This window comes from Oryctolagus cuniculus, chromosome 1, assembly GCF_964237555.1.
Source record: "Oryctolagus cuniculus chromosome 1, mOryCun1.1, whole genome shotgun sequence".
Taxonomy (NCBI): Eukaryota; Metazoa; Chordata; class Mammalia; order Lagomorpha; family Leporidae; genus Oryctolagus; species Oryctolagus cuniculus.
Genome location: NC_091432.1, coordinates 92,492,336 through 92,513,347, shown reverse-complemented (window position 1 = coordinate 92,513,347; position 21,012 = coordinate 92,492,336). Strand labels below are relative to the sequence as shown.

General features: G+C 38.8%; 1 protein-coding gene across 5 annotated transcripts in view; it reads right to left on the bottom strand.

Annotated features, from left to right (window-relative positions):
* ARHGAP42 (Rho GTPase activating protein 42) overlaps window positions 1-21,012 on the bottom strand; it is a 304,390-nt gene that overhangs the window by 24,428 nt on the left and 258,950 nt on the right. For all 5 annotated transcript variants that reach the window (XM_051820336.2, XM_017343749.3, XM_002708607.5 and 2 more), the window contains 7 exons: window positions 13,036-13,098; window positions 12,012-12,086; window positions 10,900-10,984; window positions 10,197-10,255; window positions 7,685-7,790; window positions 1,261-1,420; window positions 846-990 (listed from right to left, as the gene is read on the bottom strand). In XM_051820336.2, the coding sequence (XP_051676296.1) occupies window positions 846-990; window positions 1,261-1,420; window positions 7,685-7,790; window positions 10,197-10,255; window positions 10,900-10,984; window positions 12,012-12,086; window positions 13,036-13,098 (693 nt within the window). The remainder of the gene's footprint in view (window positions 1-845; window positions 991-1,260; window positions 1,421-7,684; window positions 7,791-10,196; window positions 10,256-10,899; window positions 10,985-12,011; window positions 12,087-13,035; window positions 13,099-21,012) is intronic.

Sequence of the window (21,012 nt, the reverse complement as noted above, 5' to 3'; positions counted from 1 at the left end):
TTCTTTTGCTGCACTGATCATGGGTGATTCTGAGTTACAATGTACGTGAGTTCTCCCTCATTCAAAGGCACCATTAAATATCAGCAGCAAATTACAAGCTGCTCAGAGTTTTCAAAGGGAGGATTTTTTTTTCTTTTTCTGCCAAGAATATAGTAACACAAGAAATTGGCTATTTAAATAAGTTTATTTTTAATGTTCCTAAAAGAAAAGTATAAGTAAAAACCAAAGAAAGTGTAATAATACATTCAAATATATCTAAATTAAAAATCACTAGACTGTATTTCCTATTAAATATTGTCTTTGGGAAAAAGTTGGGAACTTGGGAGGGATACAAAATAAAATGAGAATCACTACAGTTTAATGTATGCCGTGGCTCCAAGCTGAGACCCGCATCATTTTGGGGCCTGGTTCAGAATGACTTAGTGATAATGTGTAGTGTCAGTTTTCCTTTTATTTCTTTTCTTTCTCAGACACTTTGATACCCAAGAGATGATGCTTTAAGAACATAATGTGAAAGGAAGAAAGAAAATGATTGCTTCAGTCAGACTTCTTCTTGCTTTCTTCCCTACCACCGTGACAAAAGCACAAAACCTGCTACCAAGAAGCACCCGATGTACTTATTCACAACCACAGAAAAAAGGGCATTGAGGAAACTATTTTTCCCCTTTTGTAGCCAATAATGAATTTGCTTGTCCATAGAACCTCCCAAGTATGAGAACATAGATATGTTAGAAGAGGGCATGTTGAGGAAAGAACGATTCCTAGTTCTACCTTATTCCTATAACGTGAGCTAAGCCTGAGTGAAAAAATGAAGAAAGCATCTCCCCGTGGCCGGGCACACTTACTGTCGGGTTCTGCCAGGCAGGGGGTATACCTGCCCCTGGGCTTCCGGGAGCCTGTGGACAAGCAGATTGCTCGTGTCCTCCGGGATCCAGATCGGGACTGAGGCTGAGGAAGGGGAATGCTTGGGTCTGGGGCAGTATGAAAAATCTACATAGAAGAAAAATGGACAGAGGTCAACAAAGGAGTGCGATTGCCATTTCCGTTGAAAAACAAGTTTTGAGAGTTACTAATTAATCTTAGAGCTGCAAGAGATGCTTAATGAAAAAAGTGTTCTCTGAATATGAGTAATGACCACATAAATGCTAATGGAGAAAACCTTGACAAACAAATGATGTAGCAGGAAAGGAAAAGAAATTATCTGAAGGATTTTTGGGAAGAACTTAGGATCTGTCACTTGTACATGAAAACTGAGCCTACCTTTTCATAGTGCTCTATCAGAATTTCAACAACAATATTCTGAAACTTAATATTCATCATGGCAGCCACAGTTTCTTCCTGCGCTCTCATCAGAGTTGGTCCAAATATGACACCGAGATTTGAGACAGTCATGAGATTTTGTTGGCTATGTAGTGATACTCTGTACATAAAGAAAAAAATCTTTAAGTTCCATTGTTTCCTAAAGCATTCTCTTCTATCAAATTTCTTAGATTAGAAATGCTAAATACGCTATTAAAGATTCATTTTCCCAGTCACTTTTAGCCACTTCCAATTGGCACGAGTAGGTGGAATATTCCAAAGAGATGTAAAAAGTCAACACAAATGAACTAAAAGATACTTAGGCTTACCCACCAATGGAAAGAAATTTTGCCTTCCTAAATTGAATACAATTACCCTAAAAGGATGACCAGTGATTTGCTGCTTTCTGTGGTGCTATGCTTCCTTTAGAATAGATGGGTAAGAATAGGTTGGCTGTAATTATATTCTGACTCATCAAACATTATTAAGAACCTATTGTCAGGCATACATATTATTGCATTTAATCTTTAATGCAAGTCAGTTATCCCTGTCATTTGCATTTGAAAAACAAAAACCCTAGAAGCTCCTAAAGTAAAAGTGATGAACTTGAGGTCATGGCAAAGTAGGGTGCTATTAGAGGTGCTATATCTTTTGCTTATTTTTAAAAATATATTTATTTGTTTGAGAGGCAGAGAAACAGAAAGAGAGAGAGAGAGATTGAGACAGGGATGAGGGGGACTGAGACAAAGAGAGTTTGTGTGTGTTAGTTCTCATCTGCTGATTTATTCCCCAGATGCCCTCAGTGGCTAGGGAGGGTGAACTGGGAACCAATCCAAGCCCCCCACATGGGGATCGATGGATATCAGGGACTCGACTACTTGAACTATCACCTGCCGCCTCCTGGGGTGCCTGCTAGCAGGAAGCTGTTCAAGTCAAGTGTGGACTTGAACTTAGGCACTCTGATAGGGTATGCAGGCATCCCAACAAGCATCTCAACAGCTGTGCGAAATGCCTGTACCGAGATGCTGTTTTAGTTCAGGTCTTCTAAATGCAAGTCAAAGGCTTCTATCTCCCTCTCATTCGTCCTTCCACATGCCCCATCCATCCACTGATCCATCCATCCATCTAAGACTTCCTTGAGTGCTTCTCTAATGTCAGACATTGTGTTAGGCAAATGGAGGGACAAGGAGATATGATAACAACATTGCTGACTTTAAAAACGAAAAAAAAAAAAGAGCCTAGATTATAAACTAGAAAATAAACTTTTAAGAAGGTGTACAATACAAGATTATGCTTATGTTTGACTGAATATGTATTATTAACTACAAGCTACAACCAAAATATTTTATGGGAAACTGAGGATTCTGGATGATTCACCACTCTTGACACAGGACAGGAAAAGCAGATTGTCACATTAACTGAACTTCCTTCTTATGCCCAAGAGGACCCTAACCAGGAAGGTGCTCTGAGTAACAGCTGTATTGCAAGTTTCCTTTTACTATAAACAAACATCATATACTAATTGCTTAATATGTATTAGACAATCTACTAAGGAAAATTGTATGTAAAGGCAGTGAGCCTGTCTGGATCCAAACTTGGATCCATTACTTGTAAGTTGGGTGAGCTCAGTCGAGTTACTTAGTATCTCTAGGAATCAGTTTCCTCATCAGTAAATTGAGTATAACAAGCCTCACAGGGTTTCTGAGAGAATTAAAAGAAATAATGAATTAAATTAAAATAAGATACAATTTCATGATAATATTCTCCACTGAAATCAAATTGTCTTTAGCACTGTTGCTAAAATATACTTATTTCTATAATACAAATAAAGGGAATATGATTAATATTATGCTTATTAGGAATAAATTTTAAATAAAAAAAAAACAGTGTGTTTCAATATGGAGAGCTGATGATTACATTGCACAGAAAATGGAATTACTCTTCAGTGGACTTTCTTTCTGCTAGGCTACTTGACTTTTACAGTCCCCTGTATTGTTTGGTTGATAATATACACAAATATAATATATTTGACAATAATCATACAAAGTAAGTAGATGAGAGCAATCCTGCACTGGAATAAGAAAATATACTAGATGTTAATTCAAATTGACAGGAACAAAGGAAAAGGCCAGGAAATGGTGAAGAAGAAAGTTAATATATCAAACTCAATAACAATATGCCTATTCCTCTTTCATCTCTTAGCTTCTTGAAGGAGCATTAAAATTACAACCTTTCTCCATACTATTGAGGAGCAGTGGCTTTTCTACTTACTACTTGTGGAATTCTTTATTTGGTGGAGGGTTAATCTTGTGATTATAAAGAAAATTGTAAGAACTGAAAGAAAATAAGAAAAGAAATAAGGGTGGAAGTGAGGGAAGAAGAGAGGATATGATAGAAAATATCACTATGATCTTAAAGCTGTATATATGAAATGCAAAAAAAGGTTATTGCAAAAATTGAAGAAAAAAAAAGAAAGGAAAGAAGGAGGGTAGTTTGAGAGGAAGGAAGGGTAGTAAGTATGGTTATCTTCAGAATTGTATCCATGAAATACATGAAATATGTTATTATTATATGAATAAAAATTTTAGGAAGGCCGGCGCCGCGGCTCACTAGGCTAATCCTCCGCCTTGCGGCGCCGGCACACCCGGTTCTAGTCCCGGTCGGAGCACCGGATTCTGTCCCGGTTGCCCCTCTTCCAGGCCAGCTCTCTGCTGTAGCCAGTGAGTGCAGTGGAGGATGGCCCAAGTGCTTGGGCCCTGCACCCCATGGGAGACCAGGATAAGTACCTGGCTCCTGCCATCAGATTAGTGCGGTGCGCTGGCCGCAGCGCGCCGGCCGTGGCGGCCATTGGAGGGTGAACCAATGGCAAAGGAAGACCTTTCTCTCTGTCTCTCTCTCTCACTGTCCACTCTGCCTGTCAAAAAATTAAAAAAAAAATAAATAAAAAAAATAAAAATAAAAAAAAATTTTAGGAAGACAAAATACATAAAGGCATAATCATAACAATGAATTGGTGAGTTTATAACATACAGATGTAACATGAATATAAATATAGCACCAAAAGAAGAAAGAAGAGGCTGGCAGTGTGGCCAATAGTAGACTAAGCCTCCACCTGTGGCACCAGTATTCCATATTGGTGCATTGGTTTGTGTCCTGGTTGCTCCTCTTCTAGTCTAACTCTCTGCTATGGCCTGGGAAAGCAGTAGAAGATGGTCCAAGTGCTTGGGCCCCAGCACCTGCATAAGAAACCTGGAAGAGGCTCCTGGCTCCCGGCTTCAGACCAACTCAGTTCTGGCCATTGAGACTATTGGGGGAGTGAGCCAGTAGATAGATGACCTCTTTTTGTCTCTCCCTCTTACTGTCTGTAACTCTGCCTTCAAATAAATAAATAAAATCTTCTTTTTTTGAAAGGAAAGACATAAAACTAGAAAATAATAGTGTTTCTGCAACTCTCTTGAATTAAGCAGTAGGAACAAGAAGTAGATTCTATTAGGATGCATATGGTAATCCCTAGAAGAACCACCAAGAAAGGAAAGCAGTCAAGGTGGAATAGAAGAACAAAGGAACACAGCATACAGAAAATGGAATAAAACATGGCAGGTATAGGTTTACTATATCAATTACAACATTAAATGTGAATGGAACAAACAATGCCATTAAAAGACAAGGATTATCAGCCTAGATTAAAAAAGAATCCACCCATATGCTTTCTACTGTAAATACAGTTTTGTTTAAAAGTACAAATAGATTGAAATTAAAAGGATGTAAGATATATCATGTAAACAGCACCCATAAAAAAGCTCAAGTGGCTAAACTAATAACACACAAAACAGATTTTTAAACTGTATCTGGGAAAAAGAAAATATAATGATAAAAGATCAATCAAATAGAAAAAGTTACTAATTACATATGCTTCTAATAACAGAGTACTCAAATATCACCTGCAATGAGGCAATATCACCTGCTCCCAGGAAGGCTCTCTAAACAGAAAACTAAGAGTTTTATTTAATTTCACATTTGCATTGAGTTAAGGATTTTTATCACCTGAATATTATGGAATTAAAAAACATAAATCTGGTGTGACTTTGAGAGCACTAGACAATAGCCATACACAATATACAAATATTTTCATTTAGTAGAAATCTACTTTCAGTTTTTTTTTTTGCTTTCAAAGAAAATTACAGTAATTTTCTTAAATGTTCTATCTGCTAATGGATAGGTGTCTCTAAAACATTATTTACAAATGACACTGAAGTTCTCCTTTTTCTACTATATTAAGTTTCAAGAGATCAAAAGTGTTATCTGTTGTTTCAGTTTTCATAAATAGGTTAGTGATGGTTTGAGCACACATTCCACATCCTCTGCTCACCAGTGGGGCTTGACCTTTTGTAGACTCAGGAAAGGAGACAAGGCTGGTGGTTAAGCAGGCTTAGTGGCCAGACACTCCTCCCTGCTCCTGCCAGTGCCAAAGCCACGCAGGGTCACATTAAGGTGAAGTTTGTGATACATTAACATTTTGGGTAATTAAGCAAAAAAGTTGTATGTGACACTCTTGTGGCTTCTGAAAGTACATTTTAAAAGACTGTGAGAAAATTAGTTTGAATACTAGCAAGATAATACTTAACAAATAAGGTATTTATATTTCAAGAGGCGTTCACTAAGCTAATCCTATCAAGCACAGTGAAACACTACCTAGGAGAAGTGCTAAACTTTAAGTGAGATTGTTCATAGTGGATTTCCTTGTTATTTTAAGTGGTGGGGGAGGGTATGTGTGCATGGAAGAGAGACTCATATTATCGGAAAATCTGTGAGTTAAGATGAGACTTATTATGTTTAGGCGACCCTATTGTCTATTTTTTAAAATGATCTACTTTTTAAAAAATTTATTTGAAAGGCAGATTTAGAAAAAGAGGGAGGCAGAGAGAGAGATCTTCCATTTGCTGGTCCATTTCCCAAATGGCCACAATGGCTGGGGCTGAGCCAGGCCAAAGCCAGGAGCCAGGAACTTCATCCAGGTCTTCCACCTGGGAGCAAGGGTTCAAGCACTTAGGCCATCTTCCTCTGCTTTCCCAGGCACATAACAGAGAGCTGGATCTGAAGTGGAGCAGCAGGACTGGAACCAGCATTCATATGGAAACTGGTGTCATAGGCAATGGCTTAACTGGCTATGCCATAACACTGGCCCCCAGTACTATTTCAATGTGCAAGCCTTAAATGAGAATAAATGGATTACTTTTTATAGCAAAACTGGATTAATGATTTTATTATGAATCATGGTACTCATTAAGTGGAAAATGTCTCTATGAAAATAGTAAATGTGCTGTTAAATAATTCTTAAGCAATTTTAAAATTTAATTTAGGTTTTTATTTCCAGTAGTATGTCAAAAAATTTTCTGGATTAAGTGTACGTGTATGTATGTTTTCATCTCTAGAGAGAATAGATATATCATCCTAGATATAATATATATCTATGGTGATTAACTGTACATATCAAATTGGGTAGGTCATGGTACCCAGATATTTGGTCAAATGTTATTCTAGCTATTTCTATAAAGGTATTTTTAGATTAAAATAATATTGAAATAGCAGGCTTTAACTAGAACAGATTAACCTATATAATGTCAGTATGTCACATCCAATCAGTTGAAGGTCTTACAAATGAATAAATAAATAAATAGACAAACCAACAAAATCCTTTTGAGGAAGAATGAATTTTTTCTCCAGATTATTTTTGGATTCAAGCTTTAACATCAACTCTTCTCTGGGGCTCTAGCTTGCCAGTATAACCTTCAGTTTGGACTTACCCACCTCCATAATGATGTGAGCCACTTCCTTAAAAAAAAATCAATCAATCTTTACACACACACACACACACACACACAAATTGCTTTTATAGAGAACTCTAATGCATACAAGGCCTGTTTGTCAACAGAGAGGAATTTTTATATACATGGATGAATTAGAAGCAAAGCCAGAGACCAAGAGAAACTGAATCCAGAGAAGGAATCTAACATTAGATTGTTAGTTTGGCTTGGGCAATCTGTTGATTTTAGTAGTAAACAGTAATGGCTTTCAAAATCTCTTATTGGTAACACATCTTTAAAAAATTTTTATAAAAATATACCCCTTAACACATTTTTAGGTTGACATTTAAGTGTCTTGCCATTAGTTTAAAGGCTGCAAATGATGAAGTCATTTGCATATTAGAAACAAATACAGGTACACAGAAACTACATAAAGATTTATCTTAAAATAAGCACATTCAATAGATTCTGATTACAACAGCGGTATTATGGCACCATCATATGCTTTAAAAAGACACAAACAAGCTTAACTTCAACAGATGAACAAATAGTTAAATGAACAATAGAAGCTAGAGAATTACTTGACTAGGTGCTTTATCAAGATGTCCAGCATCTCTCTGTTTTTCTCCGGCAATTTGTGCACCAACGCATGTACAGCCTCCACCCTGTAGTTTTGGTCATCAGATTCTGTTACATAAAGAAAAGTTACAAATGCTCAGGTTTTCAATTGCATTCAAATGTACATATAAGTATTAGTAATCTTATGATCACTGTAATTTCCTACGAGTTACAAAGGTTGAGTATAGTTATTATTGGTCATGAAGTTAAGAATTAGAGAAGCCAAAGAAACTCAGTTCTATGGAGTCTAGATATGAACTATAACTTACCACCTGCTTGGTTTTTACTATCCAAGGATAAATTCAATTTTTAACAGTGTGAATGATCACTGCAACTGATTCAGCCTGCCTAATTTTCTAGGTCAAGTATACACATTATTACATAGAGACCTTCCAGGTATCCAATGCTGTGTGAACACAGGAAACCAGCACTTCTTTCCTTATTATCTACACTCAAAGACAATAGACAGTGACTTTCCTGAGATGTCAGCATTACCATGCAAATACAGGCCCAAGAGTTTAAGCCCACACTGACAGTGGTAGATCTGAAATGTGAGGAACTATCTAAGACAAGGCAAGTTTGCAAGGCAAAAGCTGACATGTTGAGATGTCAGCTAGAGAAACTTCAAATGGTCTGGAATGATAAATCTAACCTGCTCTTTATAGTGAACAAATTCTGGGGTGGCTGCCCATCTTGCTATGTACTTTCTACAGAAAGACTTAATTATAATCCATAGATTTAAATTATGAGACCACCATGTCTTCTAGGCAAAGCTTTTTGGGTAGGGGCTTAAGAGATCGACTCTCTCCCAAGCAGCTGAGATGAAGACATCTAACTCCAAAACTCTGATCTGTCTGCTGGATCTGTGACAAGGCAGGCCATATAAAACCAAAGCGAGGGTGACCACAGTGTCCTCAGGGAACTATGACTGGAAAGAGCGATGAGAGTGATACAGCAATACAGCAAAGAACAGAGATGAGAGACCCTTCAGAAACAAACCAAAATGTCAGCTCTCAAGTTAGCAGCTGCGGGATGCAGGCTCTTGGAACATCTGAACTCTGTGGGATACCTCTTAAGGGCTTCAATATCATTCTCTTCTTAACTACGCTGGATTTTGTTACTTGAAACCAAACAGCCTAATTTTATCAATTTACTACTACTAGATAGTAAGTAGGGCCATTGTTGGCTCAGACAGAAGGGGAATTCATACACATATATCCATATTGTAAAATCATGATACTGAATAATAAAAGCATCACTTGTCACAGAAGCCAATACAAGAATAATTGTGACAAAAATAATTGTCTCAAAACAACCAGCTCATTGTAGCCATTTAACTAACTAAACTTTAGCCATTTAGGCAAATGGTTTAAAGCATTTGTTATAAAACAACACTTCTGTATGAAAGAGTTCTCGGTCAAGTCAAAATAACTGGCTTGGCCATAAATTTACTCTGTGCTTGGGCAAGTCACTTGTCCATCCTGGTTGTGATTCTCTAATCAATGAGATGAGAGGACAGATGATGTGTTTTCTCAGGTTCTGTCCATCTTAGAAAGGTAGAGTTCTGTCTCTGGGAATGTACAGCAGAGAACTTTCAGGAGAAAATCAGGTAGTGCAGGTGTTAAGAGACCATAAAGGCTGCCAGAATACTGGGCTGGAAATCAAGATCATTCAACTTTATCTGACACTGTTTATCAGCAGGCATTTCCTGTGGCATTGCAATATAAAACAATGCAACCAATTTCTTTCTTGAATTGTGAAAAGCACTCTTCATAGAGCCACAGCTCATACAAGTTAACAATGAAATGCCAACTACTAACCGTTACACACTGCAGTGATGGGACTCAGATAGCAATCTGGCGCTTTAGTCTCAATGGGTTAAAAGTACCTGTACTAACTTCTAGGTTATACCTTTCTCACTGGCCCCACACCCAAGCCCTCCAAGTTTTCAATTAAATGTATCTATTCACAGCACATTATAGTAGCCAGAGATCTAAACCAATGTCATATATATGTGATCACCACAAATAAATGCAATATAAAGGAAATGGGACTGAGGGAAGTGATTTTCCAAAATATGTGACTCTTGTTCTCCAGATTTAGGAAAAGGCACATAAGCACGTGTAGTGGCAAAATCAACTGTGCATGTTTGTAGTCTTGTTCATTTAACCACAAAGTGCTTTCTTATGAAACTGCTCTTCATCACTCAAGTACATAAAATGTAAATAATTCCTCATAGCTCTTTCTAATTACACCAAACTGTCATCCCAATGAGACCTTATTAAATAACCAAATATTTAATTAATTCCACAATTTCTTTTGGCTTACAAATCATACTGTAAGCAAGTAAGCACCACAATAGTGATTCTTTAAACAATATGTAAAAAATGTCAACTAGATGATTTGAACTTTGAGGTCTAGGCAATGCAGCACCCAACTATAACAATTATAAGCATCTGATGAAAGTGTACTTACTAACAGCAACAATAAAGTCTTTGTGTAACTTGTAGGTCATCAGTGGTTCTGCAAGGCACCTGTAACAGAAAGGCAAAGCATACTGTACAGTGGCAGTTTCTTTCTAGTCCCCTGTAACTTTCACTGCTTCTTTAAGAACTGCATGATTATTTGTCAATTAAAAACAAACAAACAAATAAGATAACGGGGTGATTAGGTAGTATGATGGAGTTCTGGAAGGAGGGCTCCAGGGAGTCCCAGAATGCAGATGTCAGACGCCCATGTCCCTTCGCACTTCTTGCCACAACTGAATGAAAAGGGGAGATAATGTTTTCACTTTGTGAGAACTACACTCAGTAAGAAAACCTCGTTCAGATGGGGGGGGTATTTAAAACAAAAAGTTTGAAGCAAAACAACTTTCCATTTCAATTTGTAATTAAAAAAATACACAGAAAAAAATACACATGAATTTCATGTGAAACAAAAAATACTAATTCAGTATTTATGAAATGTCGCAGCCTTTGAGGTCATTATTGGAAAAATCAAGAACAAGTTCCAGAGCAGTAACTGTTAGCGTTGCCATCTTGTGCCATTTCGCCTCCTGGAAAGGAACTGAGCGAAGGAGCAAGGCTTGAGTGCACAGGCTCATGAAACCTGACAGCTATTGCCCAAGAAAGTGACTGCCATTTCACGTCTGGAGGACCAGCAGGCAAATCTTCCTCACCTGAGGTAGTTTTTCAGCCCACTTGTTATTGTCTTATTGTCCCACAATTCAATATCAATGTCGATATCAGGAGGTGATTTTGGAGCTGTAAAGAATAAGCAAGATGTTTAAACTACATAATTCAAAATACTACTCGTGCCATTGTGAAAATGGATACAAACATAAACAGGACAAAAGCAGGGGTATCCATTTCTTAGGATGTGAAAAGAGTTAACATTAGGATTGTTTGTTTTTGTGAGCTTTGGAGAAACTTACTCTGATACTACCTTGAAAATATCTGGAGGAACAGTAGTCTCCTGAATCAAATTCCTGCTAATGGCTAGTACGACAGGCTGCTGAACATGTGCCTGGCATACTTCTAACGTGCTGCACATGGATTAACACATTTAATCCATAGAGCCTCAAGAGGCAGGTACTATCAATACCTTCAACTTACAAAAGAGGATGGTAAGACACAGAGAAGTTGAGCAAACTACTCAAGGTCACAGAGCTCTGAAGTGGCTGAGCGGGGAGTCTAAGTCAGGTAATGTAACTCAATATCAATCGCATTTTACAGTTTATCTAGCACACTCAAGGGTACCTGAGGAAAAGTCAAAAAATACTCCCAGAAATTCTGATTGTTTGTTTATTAAAATCAAGCATTAAAAACTGAACAGAAACGTGAATTCCAAGACAAGCAATTGTTTACATCTCAAAAAAAAATCCTGTATTTTGGATTACCTATAAAAATACAAGGGGCCGGCACTGTGGCACAGCAGGTTAAAGCCCTGGCCTACAGCACTGGCATCCCATATGAGCACCAGTTTGAGTCCTGGCTGCTCCACCTCTGATCCAGCTCCCTGCTGATGTGAAGGGAAAGCAGTGGAGGATGGCCCAGGTCTGTGAGCCTTTGCACCTATGTGGGAGACCTGGAAAAAGCTCCTGGCTCCTGGCTTCGAGCTCTGGCCATTGTGGCCATTGGGGAGTAAACCAGCGGATGGAAGACCTCTCTGTCTGTCTCGAACCCTCTCTGTAACTCTTTCGAATAAATAAAATAAATCTTTTAAAAACATTAAAAAAATAAAAAATAAAAGAATACAAAAATTAAGTAATTCGCATCATCCAATACTTACAAAATGTAGTGTTCATGAGTTTCTGAACTTTGGAGTTCACTCCTCCTATGCGGTAGAGGCCTAAAATGGTGATGCCTAATGGGAGGGAAAATCACAAGTAAATAGCTTGAGGCACAGCCTCGAGGGACAGAATGTAGAAAGCTCAGGCATATGTCTATGTAGAATTTGAAAGCTGCTTATCCAATTTTGCAGTCTAACCTTAGGAAACCTACCCTGGAAACACCTGTCAGACATATTTCTCAGCGCAGACACTGAACAGTGATGCGAAAGTCTTTGAAGATCTTCAAAGCAGCAACCTATGCCTGACTATGCACCACTATTTAAATATAAAAAGCCTGGAAGATAAGAAGCCATGATCAGTGCTCCTCATCTTCTGTCTTTTCAGTCATGGAGTCCTGTATGTCCAACAGTTTGATGCCGTTCACATCTTCATTTTAAAGGTAAGAAAACAGACTCGGGGAATCCAAGGAATGCACAGAACTTCTCAAAATGAGGTGACAGCACCCACATGTCAGTCTAAGCCTACAGAACCTCACAGCCCACTAGAAGCTTTGCTTTGCTTTGCTTTAGACAAGTTGTCCTGGAAGTGAAAGAGCCTAACCTTGAACTGCGGTGAGTTTCCAGAGAGGTCACTATTACAGGGAGGGAAGGTGCTGAACTGGGGCAGTGATGGACATCACCAAGGGAAGGAAGACCGGGAAGGAAGGGGGCTCCAGACGAGCTCCACAGGAAGCTTACCTCCCCAGTGCGTGCAGAAATTTAGAGGTGCTTACTGTCATACAAAGTCCGCCCAGAACAAGTAAATTGGGGCTATATTAAGAAAAATTAGGAAAAATGAAGCCTGAGGTTTGGTCAACTGAAGTTCAGAGTAGCGACTTGTATAGTTATGTAACCTATACTTTTATAGCTTTCTTAAAATTAATCTCATACTCTGGTAAAATACATCTCATTTTCTACTCTGGGAGGATTCTTTGTAGGAATGGGGCATACAGGAGTAAGCAGGTACCTGTCAGGCAACACTTACCTCTGGACTCCACGGCCTGAATGCATTTCCTCACAAAGTTGAAGCCTGCTTCATTTAAGTACACTGAAAATAAGAGAAAAATCACAGTTTATGCTGAGATTACATTCCTCCTCCAGTGGGCTCTGTTCACTTGGCCTTCGTGACTTAAAAGCACAATGGCTGATATTGAACTTACAATAGATTATGGTTAAAGACTGACTTTTTAATTCAAAAACAGCAAGTAATAAACAGAGGAAAAGTTCAACATTTTTTAAACTATGGTGCAAATTTTTATACATTGTGGTGACATGATATTTTTCAATGTTCTCAAATATAAATATAATAAGATAATTCAAACCAATAAAATCTAATACTGGCTGCCATCTAAGAATTGTAGAGATGGACATTTGGTGCAGTGGTTAAGATGCCACCTAGGATACTTGTAACCTCTATCAGAATGACAAGGTTTGAGTCTCAGTTCTGGTCCTCTTTCCAGCTTTTTGCTGTTGCACGTGCTGGGAGGCAGGTGATGGCTGAAGCAGTTTGGTCTCTGCCACGCATGTAGAGACTGGTCTGAGTTCCTGGCTTCCAGCTTTGGTCTGGCCCAGTCCCAACTACTGAGGGCGTTTGCAGAGTATAACAGCAAATGAGAGAGCTCTCTCTCTCTGCCTTTCAAATGGATAAAATAAATTAATTTAAAATGACAGATAAAACACAGTCACTTAGCTCAACATAGGTTCACAGACTAAAGAAATATATATCAAAAAATTATCGTAAAAATCAAGAAAGGGTACCAGCAATGGGTTAAAAACTCCGAAGAAGAAAAAGAAAAGGACTTTGAAAAAATTCTAGACATAGAAAATCACTGAACTGAATTGACTGAAAAGGCTCTGAAAATCTGTGGCCCAAAAATTAGAGGTACTGACATGGAAGGATATTTATTACATGCTGTTAGCTGAAAAATTAATCTGTGGGATAGTATGTCCTATTTTCTTAAACTGTAAAAATTCATGGGTATGTTTCTATTTCCCTAGGAAAAAGGTCCATAAAGATCCAGCATACTGTGGGTAAGAAAGAAGAGGTCAGAATGTAGATTCTATCACTGTATTCACCACAGCTTAGTTAAATGTATTTAATAATTAACTACATATATACTATATATAGGTATATACAGACATACACACAGAGGGAGGGAGAGAGAGGACTTTAAAAAGTATCTAGAAGACAAAATGCTGAAACTCAAATAGGCATCGCCATAAACAGGAACTGGCTCGGTTACTTCTTTGTCCCCAGTGCCCTAGGTCAAGAGAACAGGACTCAGTGAATGAGCTGAGTCATGGCCTTTGAATGAGCATCTCCTTGGCGTGCACCTGCTGACTGACATGAGAGGGGAGCTCCTTCTAAACACCCAAAAGAACTGCCTGCTTCCAGTACCTAAGATGCCAGGCAAGTATTTTAAAATTTTTATTAAATATAAGAAATGGGAGGAATCACTTATTAATTTTCATTTTTAATAATGGCAGAAACAGAGGAAAAAAATGTAACCCTGAGTAAAAACAAGACACTAGAATTTTTTGTACCAATTAAAACTTAAAGTTCCTGACATTTAAAATGCTTGGTAGTTGAGGTCACATTGTTCAGGTTTTTCAATAAAACAGATTTATTAAGAAGAGGACAAAACCACTGAAAAATATTTTAAAATAGCCTGCCTTTGGCACAATGAATGAAAACGGTTGTACTACATATACAGAGTTGCTTTCTGAAACATTCATTTTGAGAAAAATAAGCAATAGCCAGATTACATCTCAAAAGCATAGTAGAATATAGGCCGTAATACCTTAGTCTATCCTAATAGACCCTATCACTGGTTGGTTATTAAGAATAAAACTTTATAGACAGTCAGTCTGATTACCAAGTTCTGCTGACCTAAATGGACATGAACTAAAAATGAAGCCATTAAGATCTGAGGATCATTTGTTACCACAGCATAACCTGGCCAGTTCTGTTTTATAAAACCTAAAGAATTTGCTATGAGAAAGAGGACTTGCTGAAATACAGCCAATCCCACACAATCAATTTTTCCCTCCTAACTAGACTATATCCCTTCTTTGATTAGTGACTTGTAAATTCACATAGTACAATCAGTAAAGAGCAATACTTGCAGTACTGTTCCATGGTGGCTGTGTGATGCACTGTTTGATGGTGCCTTCACGTGAGCACCCAAATGTCACTGCTATGGTCTGAGCAGAAAAGGACATTTTGATTTAAATAGTTTGTCTTCCACAATGACTTGACTTGATGTGGTCACAAGGACTGTTATTTCCCTGAGGGAAGTAAGGGGCAATCACATTCTATATGGAAAATGAGAAATTTTCCAAAATCATGAAAGAGTTACCACACTAAATATGTCAGTATGGGTGAGAATTCAGTTAAAGTAGGTTTTCCATACCTAAACAATAGAAAAATTGGTAACTCCTTAGCATCCAAATCAAATTTCAATGTAAAGGTTTTTTTTTTTTTACCATATCAAACTGTACAATTTAAAAAATGGATAATTTACTATAATGCTCCTTTTAGTAGAAGACAACATACTCCTGCTGCCACAGTATAGACAAGACAACACCATCCCACAATATGGACTGAGTCAGGGTTCAATGGGTGGCATACAACAGGCTAGCTTGCTAGGTATTTGTTTGTACCAGCTTGCCCGAGTGCTTTTCTCTGATGGTTTCCACAAGGGTTCCAGTTTATCAGGTAACATGAGCTCCTTTGGCCAATTCTTCCTCAGTCCCAATCCCTCCCCAACCTTATATTGGCCTGATTTAGAGGAGATTGCAGGAATATTCAGAGTATAACTAGAATCAAATTGCTATAAACAGAAATTCTATAATATTAATGATACTTGGCCTTTAGGATAGAAGTAGAAGACAGACTAACTTAATGAACTTAACTTCTTCAGTCAAAAGTTAAGTGTAAACATTACTTTCTCCCCTGAAAATGTTCAGGGCTTTTATTGAAATACAAATAAAGTTTCGATAAGGTAGTTCAACAACACAAAAGCTATGACTCACAACAGAATACAAAGAAAAAGAATCATCCTCAACAGAACAGAGCAAAAGTCCTTGTACTTCAAATTTCCTGCTCAGTCAAAACCTAGTGTGTACTTCCAGATGTAATCTACTTGACCTTACAGTATATTCTCAGGGTTGACAAAACAAGGCAACACTTGTCTTTAATTTCTTATTCACTTTTCTCAGCTCCTATTTTAGATTAAAAGACACAGACAGCTAACATCATACTATATCATCTTGAAGGAATTAGAAAAAGAAAACAGTACATTTACAAGTACTCATGATGCCACTGGGCCTAGTCTCTCTCTTTAGGAGGAGAAGTTAATTCTCTACTACCTCAGCCCACATTATTCTTTCATCCTGCTCTTTCCTGAAGGCCACTTGAACTATTAGCCTCTTTCCGGGTCTCTGCAATGGAAATAAAATTGTACCTGATCAAAGGTGTCAAGGAAGGTGGTGAAAGAGGAGGATGCGACCTAGGGACATCTAACAACTTGCAGAACTCAGCCACCTAACAGCAGTATGAAGTTCAAGAGCACTGGTGACAGATGGCAACTACCGCAGGTAATTATGGGATTAATCCTTTATAAAACTTATTTACTTAGTTATTTGAAAGGCAGAATTGAGAGAGAGAGAGAGAGAGAGAGAGAGAGAGAATGAATGAATATGAATTAGAATATGAGAATCTTCCATTCACTGGTTCACTCCCCAAAGAGCTACCACAGCCAGGACAAGGCTAGGAGCCTGGATTTCCATTTGGGTCTCCCATGTGACATGGAACTTGGGCCATCTTCTGCTGTTTTCCCAGGTGCATTAGCAGGAAACTGGATTGGAAGTGGAGCAGTCAGGACTTCAGCTGGTGCCCATATAGGATGCTGGTGTTGCAGGCAGTAGATTAACCTGATTTGCCACAACTCCAGCCACAAGATCAATACTTTTGTTTATTGTTGGGGATAAAATATCTCCTAGGCATATAGAGAGTTACTAAAACACTTAATGGCAAAAATTCATAGTCATTGGAAAACTTCAAGACTCTCTTCTCTAATTCCTTCCTTGTTACAACATGGACTGAATTTATGTGACTTTACCATTACAGGATTAAACAGTGACTTTTACTGGGAGAAATATCAATAGAAAAAGACTTTTTTGTTTTATTCACAACACCTGACTTCAAGTAGGTACACAATAGAATACTGTTGAACAGACTACTGGGGAGAATGAGATCTAAGCGCCATTTCTTTCACAGTTCTTATTTTTGTCAAGACTCAGGGCTGAAGAACCACTAGGGAACCATCACACAAAACTTGCACTTGAATGGGGCAAAGGCTCAGGGCACCAACAAAGAATGTCAGAGGAGGAAAGCCTACGAGAAGCTAACTGCTTTTAGCCCTTCTTAATGACTAGTCCTAAGATGAGGTCTTGGCACAGGAAACTTAGGTCAAGAAAGATGACTTGTTTCCTTGAAAGATTAGTTCAAATAATAGAGTTATGAAGAACAACTGGTGAGCTTTTTATTTATAAGATTTATTTATTTTAAAAGTAGAGTTAGAGAGGGGTGGAGAGTTAGGTGGGAGAGGAGAGGGGTTGGAGAGAGAGAGAGGGAGAGGTGGGAGAGGGAGGGAGGGATACTTGTCAACAATGATAAGATCTAGCTTTAGATAAAAGCAAGCTAGAAAGGGCTCCATTATGACGGCACTGGCCTTCACAGTAACTAATGTATAACCACCACCTTTGTTCCTTGGAGATAAAGTGGTAAAGACATACAAAGACTGTGAGCCCCACCCCCTTGGTCTCTTTTTCTACCAGCCCCTCTATTTGTTCAATCTTTCTTTTTCTTAGACCTTCAGTTCTACTCTTACTGTGTATCCAGTCTCATAAATTGTCACTGACACTGGGAACAAACCTGGACTCATCTTACCAGTTTTCCTGCCGGTATCACAGGGGAGGCTTAAATCCATGATTCTCTTTGTTACAGAAAGAGGGGGAGAGACATAGATAGAGATAGAGAGAGAGAGTAAGCGAGCAAGCTTCCATCTGCTGGTTCATTCCCCAAATGGCCAAAACAGCTAGGAGCCAGGAGCTTCATCTGGGTCTCTCACCTGGGTGCAGGGGCCAAGTATTTGGGCCATCATTTGCTGCTTTCCCAGGTGCATAAGCAAGGAGCTGAATCGGAAGTGGAGCAGCTGGGACTTCAATGGGTGCCCACAGGGGAAACAGGCACTGCAGGCAGTGGCTTAATCTATTACCCCACAGCGCCAGCTCTCAATCAGCTATTTTTAAACAAAATATCATCAATGGCATGACTTGAGTACTAGTTTGGTTCTAGGTTTAACTGACGGGCATCTGTTCAATTTTGATGATGGACATTACTATTCTCAAAGTGAATTAATTCCGGAAGTCTGAAGAATTTTAATAAAAAATATATTGTGGCATATTTGACAACTATAAATATATCTGTGCATTCAATATCCTATAAATGCCCAATACTTTTTCCTTAATGTTTTTTTATAAAAGTAATTAAAGTTTTCTTTCCCTGTTTAATTACAGAAGTATAGCATCTATACTCTGAAAATGGTAAATGAATAATAATCACAGAGTTGGGAGAGTTTCTGGTTAGGCTACACCTGATTGATGTTCTCAGTCTGTTTACAATATAAGCCTGCTTTAAGGCACTGTATGCACAGTTCCTCTGTTGCTTCCAGAGTTTTCAGTGAAAGCACGAACATTATGACTGCTTGTCATAAGGATCATTCAAAACAAATGTTTACATGAGTTGTATATTTTACCATCTTCGACTTCACTATTATCTGCAGCAATTAAAAAAACACAGATACAAACCATGCAAAATGGAGTTTCCAAAGGATGACAAGAATATTTTAGGATGAACTGAATTTATTTGAATTATTTTGTCTGTAAGGGAGCAACTCTCAAGGCGATAAATGAATCAAAGCTAGTATTGTTTTTAAATACCAATTGTGAGAGAAGTTACATTCTTAAATTGATATAAGAGCACTACTTGGAGTCACCCAAAGTCAAAAAATATAAAAAGACATAAGATCTGAAAATCAGGAGAATGTTCAGAAAAGTGATATGGGGGTTGGAGAACAGACAGACATAAACAGCTGTAAGTGCACAGCATTAAGAGCTTATTCAACTTCAGAGGAGGGCAGGTGTCTGATGCAGAGTTTAAGACACCACTTCATGGGCTGGCATTGTGGCATTGTAGGTAAAGCCTCTGCCTAAAATGCCAGCATCCCATATTGGCAATGGTTCAAGTCCTGGCTGCTCCACCTACCTCCCTGCTAATGGCCTCCAAAAAGCAGAGGAAGATGGCCCAAGTATTTGGGCCCCTGTGAGTCGCGTGGTAGGACTGGAAGAAGCTCCTAGCTCCTGGCTTCAGCTTGACCCAGCCCTGGTCATTGAGGTCATCTGGAGAGTGAACCAGCAAATAGAAGAACTCTTTCTCTGTCTCTCCCTCTCACTCTACAACCCTGACTTTTAAATAAATAAAAAATAAATAAGCCTTTTTTTTTTTTTTTTTTTAAGATGACACCTGGGATGCCCACATCTCACATCAGAGTGCCTAGGCTTGATCGTGACTCTACTTCTGATTCCAGTTTCTGGCTAATGTGCACCCTGTGAGGCAGCAGGTGATGACTCAAGTCCTTGGGTACCTGCCACTCATGCTTGAGACTCAGGTGAAGTTCTCCAGCCTTCAGCCCTGCTCAACCCCAGCTGTTGTGGGCATTTGGGGATTGGGGGAGGCAAGCATTGAAACAGCAGATGGGGGTCAGCACTGTGGTGCAATGGGTTAACACCTTGGCCTGAAGCGCCGTCATCCCATATGGGCACCAGTTTGAGACCTGGCTGCTCCACTTCCGATCCAGCTCTCTGCTATGGCCTAGGAAAGCAATGGAGGATGGCCCAAGTCCTTGGGCCCCTGTACCTGCGTGAGAGACCCGGAAGAAGCTCCTGGCTTCAGATCAGCACAGCTCCAGCCATGGTGGCCAATTGGAGAGTGAACTATCAGATGGAAGATCTCTCTCTCTCTCTCTCTCTCTGCCTCTCTTCTCTCTGTGTAACTCTGACTTTCAAATAAAGAAATAAATCTTAAAAAAAAGAAATATCAAATGGAAGATCTCTATGTCTGTTGTCTCTGCCTTTCAAATAAACAAAAATGAACAAAATTTAAAAGGACTTAAGAAGTCTGAGAGCTTCATAGTGGAATTGATTTGGAACTAAAATCTTTAAAAACATGGAGAAAATATGCTAAACAAACCCAAATAAAAAAAAAAGACAAAAAGGTTGCAGATTATTAAAGAGGGCTCATTTGAACATGATAATAAACACAGAAATGTGTCTATAAAGATGGTTTGATGCCAAGGATTCAGTCATAATGCAGTGAAAACATGCTTTCCTGCACATACCAGATACGATCTCTCTCTTTTTTTTTAAAGATTTATTTATTTATTTGTAAGTCAGAGTTACACAGACAGAGAGAAAGAGAGAGAGAGAGAGAGGTCTTCCATCTGCTGGGTCACTACCCAATTGGCTGCAATGGCCAGAGCTGTGCCGATCCAAAGCCAGGAGGCAGGAGCTTCCTCTGGGTCTCCCATTTGGGTGCAGGGGCCCAAGGACTTGGGCCATCTTCTACTGCTTTCCCAGGCCATAGCAGAGAGCTGGATTGGAAGTGGAGCAGCTGGGTTTTGAACTGGCATGCATATGGGATGCCGGCACTTCAAGCCAGTGCATTAACCTGCTGCGCCAAAGCGCCAGCTCCCAGATACTATCTCTCTCTCTTTTTTAAAAATATTGTATTTATTTTGAGAGTTAGAATTACAGACAATGAGAGGGAGAGACATAGAGAAATGTCTTCCTTCCATTGGTTCACTCCCCAAATGGCCACAACGGCCAGAGCTGCACTGAT